The following is a 7,822-nucleotide window of genomic DNA, read 5'->3' on the forward strand; positions in this document are numbered from 1 at the left end:
TATACGTAAATATTGTAATTTTGTGTAAAAATAATATTTAATGTATATATACATGTAAAATGATTCACAATATATATGTCACACATTAATACACCATTAAATTTTATTCAAAGATACAACATATCTCAAAATTAATATATAATATATATTAAGCGCATAAACAATAATGCGCGACACATATCGCAGTTAAGTTCTCAATTATACAGATGTCATATCACGTGTATATTTGACGGGCATATATTTCTTAAAGTAATGTAATAACGTAAAAGACATTTGAACGTTAAAATTGCTGGTATATAGAACCGACTTTAAAAAAAGAAAAAAATTAGAGAATCGGCATTTTTTATAAATAAAAGTCACTTTATATAAATAAGAAAAATTGCATGAATGATGTATCGTTATATACACAAGACGGATAAACGGAAAATGGTATGCATGCCTGCGTGTGGTATGCACATAGATGATCCTCGCCAATCTGCTGCCTAATATTGATAGCCACCGCTTGAACTTGTTTGGTATGAACTCGGTCCTTGATACGCGCTTCCTCCATGGCCACTATAGCCACCTCCTAAGATAATAGGATAATTTGATAAGCAGTAGATCATGCATAAAACGTTAATATGCACGATTATAAACGTTCGTTTGATTCGGGATCCTATGACACACCTCCGCTAGGATATCCACTGCCTCCACCGTGTGAATATCCTCCACCGCCACCATCCTGATTCTCTCCCCTAGCTTCGGCAGCAAGTGCCAATTCAACACCTCGTTGAATTTCCGGCGGAATCGGAGGCGGTGTTGGTAAGTGAGCGCCTTGAGGATGAAAGCCATACTCGTCCGCCGTATACGTGATCGAGTATTGCATACCGTCGGTCCCGGTATAAGAAAAGGATCCGCTCACCGATTCGGATTCTCCTGCAATACCGAGACGCACTCACGTTTTGCAATGTCCTTACTGCTACCAAACGCATTACGTTGTGACGCGATACTTCCATAATTTCAAAAGCGACCATTGTTTAGCTATCGCTCGTTAAAAAATCGAATCGTAATGGCGTTCGAAACCGAAATACACCCAGTCGAGTAATCAAATAATTAATAATTTAATTAAGAAATAAAAATGTGCAATCTCCTGCCTTGCTTATGACCCGTTTCTTGCACGGAAATTCCATTTCCGGCTTCATAGCTGTATTGATAGTTTCCGTCACCAGCGTTCTCGTTACTATAAGAAAGGATGGGTATCTTCTCTTGACCGCCATGCCCACCACCCAGTCCGTCGCCTAAAGTACGAAATAAAATGTGAAAAGTCACATAGCTAAACTACACTTAAAAAAAACTTTACTAGTTTTCGAGGAAAGTTGATGCAATATTTCTAAAAAAAAATAGTTAACTTTTGAATATTTCAGTCGTATAATAATCGTAATAAAAATTTGAGTTTTGAAGAGACACATGGAATAACATATGAGACAAAGTAACTACTTTCTTCTCTTGTTCAGTAATTATAAATTCGTTCAAACTTACCACTATAAGCACTACCACCACCTCCGAACTGACCAAAACCGCCTGATCCACCGTGGCCACTAGGACCGCCAAAACCACTGGGACCACTTGGACCACCAGGACCTGGACCGACCGGGCCACTATATTTAACGGGTTCACCTCCACCATGTCCTGGAGATGGAGGATGAATTAATTCCGCCCCACCCGCACTTCCGGCACTACTCGGCGGAAGATAAGAAGTGTCGAATCTTGCGGCATAGCACGTACCAATGATGGCCAGCAGCGCAATGGCGAGCTGTTGAAACAATTCGAATTATATTAAACTCAGCAATCCAGGAGATGCGAGATTCATCCCAGTCTTCGGCGACCGGAAGTATAGAGAAATCTAACAATTTGCGCGCGACTCGTACCGATCTCATCTCGCTGGTTGTGTGTATATGCTCGTCGATCAAATCCGAGCGATGTTATTTTGTCACTCAAATCGTATATCGTATATACGTCGCCAAACCGATGACGATAATTGATCTGCACGTATCCAGATCGGATCCAGCATACTTATATACCGATCCCGCGCAAGGATCGTCTTCCTCCCACCCGCCAGTGAGCAACCGCGGATGGCATCGCGGCTGGAGATAACCCGGTGATGCGTTCCTCGAAGATTTGCCAACGAATTCTCTTTGACGAGAGGTGCCGAGAGGAGAGGAAAAGAGAAGAAGAGATCTTAGAGCTGCCGGATGAAGACGCGCACGGTGGGAGAGCTATCGGAGGGGGCGGCGATGGCGGAGGAGACCTCTGTCGAGATAAACCTCGTCGAGCTAGGGGTAGTTGCGCAATACCAGATTGATACAGATCGGCAGGCATCTCCGAATGGATCTGAAGGTCGATCAATGGGATCGGCATGAAAGCGAAGCGATAGGGTCGAGGCAACGGGTTGTAAAAGCAAAGCAAGTTAAACAGTACTTTGGCCGCTTAAAATACATTTCGTTATAAGATTATTGATTAACCAACGCTGAAACAATTCAATATTTGACATGAAATAGACTTTGCAATCTGACCGTCGGAATCTCCCCAAGTTTCTCAAGTTAAACAAAAGATTCTATTTGGTTCATTCTCGGTGCACGTCTTGAGGACGAGGAGGCAAGCGGTGAGAAAGCGTGGAAAAGCAGCCGAGTCGATGACGCGGCCGGCATGCAGTCGCCGCGCATTTCTCCCTTGTAATTATATCGGCTCTTTCAACGCGGGAATTATACCCGCGGGGTCGCGGCGTCGTCATTATCGTCGCCGTCGCCGGCGCGGCGACGCCGCGCCGCGGCTTACGGAGAGCAATGCGCGCTCCGCAATCGAACGGGCTCGTTGCGCAATCATGCGTTGAGAGCATCTCCGGAGCGCATCGGCCGATACGTGCGTACGTGTACGCGTCTTCACGTGTGAGCTAGGTCGGGAAATGGGTGCCTGGACAACCCAGGGATGATCTTCTGCGCGGAACGCGACTCTAAACGTGCCCACGTGTGACGTAAAGTTTATCTTTCTCGCTGGTTGCAGCATCAAGAGTTATTAATGAGAGCTATTATCCTCGTCAAGAACTCGCACGCGTTTTTATTTAGGCCATCATATATCGAATAATTGTACGGCTGAGAATCAGATCCGGTTAGCCGAAGATTCGACGATTACGTAAGACACGAGTTGTAAAAGAGACTAATCCGCGCGGGACCATCGAGTTCGAGGCTCGCAACCGCGATCGCGCGAGAATATTACGCATCCATATAATTGCGCGATTCCAACGTGGCTCGGTGCCGTAAACAGTTCCATAAAATGGAACTGCGCGCGTAAACCGAAGCGCGCATTTGAAGTCGTCAAGGTATTGCCGATCGGCATGCACGTAACTCGCCGGTTAACGATCCACCTTGGGTCACCGTACTCACGCTTCGCCGTAGACGAAGCGATGATCGCATATATCCCAATAGGCATCCCGCTCGTCTCGCAATGGAGAGAAAGATAGCGTACGTACGCGCTCGTCTAGATTCCCAGGGAGATAGAGCGGACCGAACTTCGAATCCATATTGCGAAATCGTATATACGCTGAAATCATACGTTACGTGAGACTCTCAGCGCGGTGCACAAAGTGGAAATAAAGGAGGAAACGCGATGATTTTGTGCGCTCCAATTCCCGGGTTTAAACAGATACATTCCGCAAGTCGGATGCAGGGTCGAGCAAAAAAAATCGTCAACGATCGTGAACCACAAGCTTGATAACAGAATAGAATTAATACCTACACCGTATCGAGATATCGCGTTCTACTCTTCAAGGGGGATCTCTCGTATATGTTATCGATATTCTTTGAGTAGATTTTATTCCGTTGACACGGAATACATGCATTTATCTGTCTTATTGCTCGTGTGTATTGTCAGAGATTTATCTTTGCGAGAAATCTTTCTTTCTCTCGGAACTACTCCGCGAATCTCAAAGCTGTGTGTCGAATTTCATGCAACCGTTCGTCGACGTGGCGCCGAGAAATAATCGGAAGGATTGAACGGACGCGGTTCTCGCGATTAAGCCCAAAGATTTCAGCATCCTCCAGATCTTATCGACTGCAGAAGAGAAGCCTCGTCCTTCACATATAGCCTCCGGTTGGCGATGCAGATTTTTTTTCTGCGGGAAGAAAAAAACGTGTCATGTTTTGTTCGAAGCTATCTGATACTTTTGCCTTTCAAATATCGCATTTACGGCGAACGCAATACCTTGTATGTACCCGGTTCGTCCAATTATCGCGCGAGCCAGCCGTAATCCAACAACGGTGCGAACTCGGATTTCGACAGCGTATCGCGGAAGTATCGGAGAGCGATATAAATCTGAAAGAGATCGTGCAGAACCGGGAGCGCGTGCTCTACCTCCGCTCTCTTCCTCACGACCTCGCGCACGCGATCCGTACCATCTCGAAAGAATGGGGGCCCACGTCGCCGGAGGTCGATGAGGAGAGAAAAAAAACTCCGGCGATTTTCTATTGCGATATTGACGCAACTTCGCATTGGCGAAAAAAGGAAGATGGGATCGAAGAGCGGGTTTCTACGCTTCGCGCGGGGTTAAAAAGTCGCCGTATTTGTGCTCCACACTGCGTTCCTGACGTCCTGACCGGCGCGCGATGCCGAGTTTAGATTAGGTTACGGCAAATTAGGGGCGCGAGCTCATTCCGCTCGCTAATTACGTTTGCCGTGCAAATAAGAAGATATGGATTTGAAGGAAAGGCAGTATTTGCTTTACCATCCGTTTGTCTATTTAATATAATTGTTCCACTAATTTCAATAATATACGTACTAATTACGTACGTCTCGCGTGTTTACAAATTTAATAAGAGTTGAATTTATTGTTAGCAACTTAATTCATGCGCTGCGAGTGCCGATTGCCAACCACGAAAGCGTGCAGATTATTCATTCGCGTCACCCACATGATTGCTCGCTATTTAGGGTAGATGTTTATGACAAGAGTTGATTTCCTCGCGATGAAACGCTAAACTTAATTTATACATACCTACCAATTTGTGCTCGCTTCGATCGCGAATTAATGGAAAACAAGACACTGTTACGTCACCGCGACATGCCGTTTTCGCGAGACGCATAATTAGGATGCCCTCATATCCCTGCCGATTAATTTCCATTAAACTTTCGTTATAACGACGCCTTCCGCCGTCATTAAACGAATACTGTCCTCGCATGTCGTTACTTCATTTTCGCAACCCTTCTTCCGCGGTAAAATAAACCGGTGTTATTTTATTGCCAGCTAGCATCTTCCCACGATCATCTTTCTCGATATGCACTCTCCGCGGTACATGATGAATGCTGCTTGCGCGATGATCGATGTGCAGGATATCTCCGATCTATCAGTAGTAATCGGGTGTTTGAATTCTTCAATCGTATAATACGTTCGATTGTTTCGAATATTTTATTTAGAACCGGAAATTCTTAAGGATCTCGAAAATTCGCGGCCACCTTATCCGACGGATGTCATCTCGTCATCTACAGATTTCTCAATTGTATCTATCCCCAGTATCTGTGTCGAGCCGTTTGAGGGAATTATTTGTCGCGTTCAACGGAATCGCAGAAACGCGGTCCCGCCATGCGCTTCTGCAACGCACGCTTACGCAATCGCGCGTCGTGCGTCGGCATCGGAATTTGAAAATGTGTCACGGAATTTCGATCCGTGATCGCGAGATAGTTGCGTCGCCTATCGATCGCAGCGGAGCGAGAGAAAGAAAGCATCATTTATTGTTCGCTTCGCGATGTAATCTCCTTTAAGCGAGAGAAAGAGAGTACCTGTCGCGATCCCTCTCTCTCTCTCTCTCTCTCTCTCTCTCTCTCTCTCTCTCGGTTGCTCCTCTCTCGTTGACGAAGCGAGTGAATGGGCGCTTTGGCTCTCGGTAGCCGGAGCCTTCCCGCGAGCGCCAAGTTAGCCGAGCAAAAAGAAAATATAGTTCAGGCCGCCGAGTAAAGAGCCGATTGCATAATACAATAAGGCATGTCGCAACATTGCTCTCCACTTTAGAGGCGGTGTGCGCCTCCTCGCCGTCATCTTTGACCTTTGGAAAGCATCAGGCGCATATATAGACGCGTGCACCCCGAAGGGTGCGGCCGTGGCGGTGGCGGGCCGGCCCCCTTAATGTGTCGAACATAAACGCGCACACCTCTCAAGAGTCTCAAGTCGATAGATCTATTCTCTAACTCTTGACAGTTATATTATCGTCATTGCGCAGCTTTTTTACTATTTATAGGTATACCTGTGCAACGATAATATAACGACACCGTCAAGATGAGTTACAGAACAAATCTACTGATCTATGATGGAAGAATGAGTTAAAGAATACCAAGTGTAACATTGCGCATAATAACGATTACTTATATAGGATTGAATACAGGAAAGAAATTTGCTAGCAAGAGCGGTCATTATCTTTGAACGACTGCGCATCCACGAGAATGTTACACGGGCCCGATTCTTTAACGAGAAACGTATGCGCAAACTCTGCTCTAACAGAAAGGCTGCAAATTGATTGGCTATCGCATAGTTTTTAGCCAATAAGCTTGCAGCTTTTCTGTTAGAGCAGAGTTTACGTATACGTTTGTCGTTAGAGAATCGGGCCCCTGGTGTTCTTCCATCATGTACTGATCTAGATTAAGGGATATTCCAACCTTCTTCTCGTCAAAAGGACCATATTAAAATTTTTGTAATGACCGAGAGGGTCGGATAAGTTTTTTTTTAAATCATATAAAAACAAAGTATCTTAATTCATTTTTAAATTCTTTTATAACTTTGAAACTTTTTTTGGTGGGCTGGATCTAGTCTGCGGGACGTTGGAAATGACTAGATCGAACGTGAACGAATAAATTTGCTTCAAAGCGCGACGCCGCGTGTCCGAGTCCTGACTGCAGATCGAATACGTTTCGTTTCTTAGAAAAGAAGAATAATGGTGGAGTTAAAAATGCCTTTCGCCCCACAAAGACAAACGCCGCTGATTAACAATCGCATTTTTAAGCGTACAACAGCTTGTCGGAATTCCTTGAGCGTGGAACTGAGATCGATCGACCGAACGCGCTGCCTTTTAGCCACATAGCAATTATATCGTATTGACGTGCAACATGCCGTAATCGTGATGAGGACTAATTAACTATTCGCGCCGTACTTTCGATATCTCCATCAATACATAACTTTCGCTATAATCATTAGCAAACAGCTCGCTATGAAGACTTTATTCATCGCAAACCGGTTCCGCGGTCGCCCAGATAATCCGGAAAATTGGCATCAAGTAGAAAACGCGATACAAGTGAGAAGACTGCTGTAATATAATCATATTATAGTTGTGAGCTAATCTAATTGTTTTGCGTTATAATGTATACGTACGGCGGTTTTCTCACAGCAATCGGAAACAAATAAAGATATAAAGATATCTGACGATCCAAAAAGTGATTAAGCTTCGACATCTTGAATTTTCAAAAAAAGCATATATAAAAAGCAGATTATACATTTATTATTATAGGTGATAGCTGTAATAATATAATCATCATTGTTTAGTGTTGAAAATCTGTATAGCATACGTCATGTGCACGATACATTTTTAGTGCTGATTATTGGAACGTAGCCTTGTGAGAATCGATATAAAATAAAGAAAAAAAATCATTCAAGCATTTTTTTTTCGATTTATTAGCAATTAGCAGCTCCGTGAAGTTGGCGACACGCGCGCAGCGACACGAAGTTGCCACGGCGACGCGTTTCAAGTGCCATCTTCACGCCGCACGTGGAACTCCGATGACGTGCTCCTCGAATGATTCAAGTCTTGTC

At 44.6% G+C, this 7,822-nt stretch overlaps 1 protein-coding gene across 1 annotated transcript; it reads right to left on the reverse strand.

The window, feature by feature from the left end:
- Positions 1 to 342: 342 nt before the first annotated feature.
- Positions 343 to 1,947, reverse strand: LOC112458406 (pupal cuticle protein 20-like). The gene is made up of 5 exons (XM_025022027.1): positions 1,908 to 1,947; positions 1,519 to 1,792; positions 1,134 to 1,277; positions 667 to 915; positions 343 to 568 (listed from the first exon to the last, which is right to left on the reverse strand). Exons 1-5 carry the CDS (start codon positions 1,914 to 1,916, stop codon positions 483 to 485), a joined length of 762 nt encoding a protein of 253 aa, XP_024877795.1. The 5' UTR covers positions 1,917 to 1,947; the 3' UTR covers positions 343 to 482.
- Between the last annotated feature and the right edge of the window lie 5,875 nt (positions 1,948 to 7,822).

The sequence above is a fragment of the Temnothorax curvispinosus genome, unplaced genomic scaffold (assembly GCF_003070985.1).
Source record: "Temnothorax curvispinosus isolate PA1 unplaced genomic scaffold, ASM307098v1 QBEX01008837.1, whole genome shotgun sequence".
NCBI lineage: Eukaryota > Metazoa > Arthropoda > Insecta > Hymenoptera > Formicidae > Temnothorax > Temnothorax curvispinosus.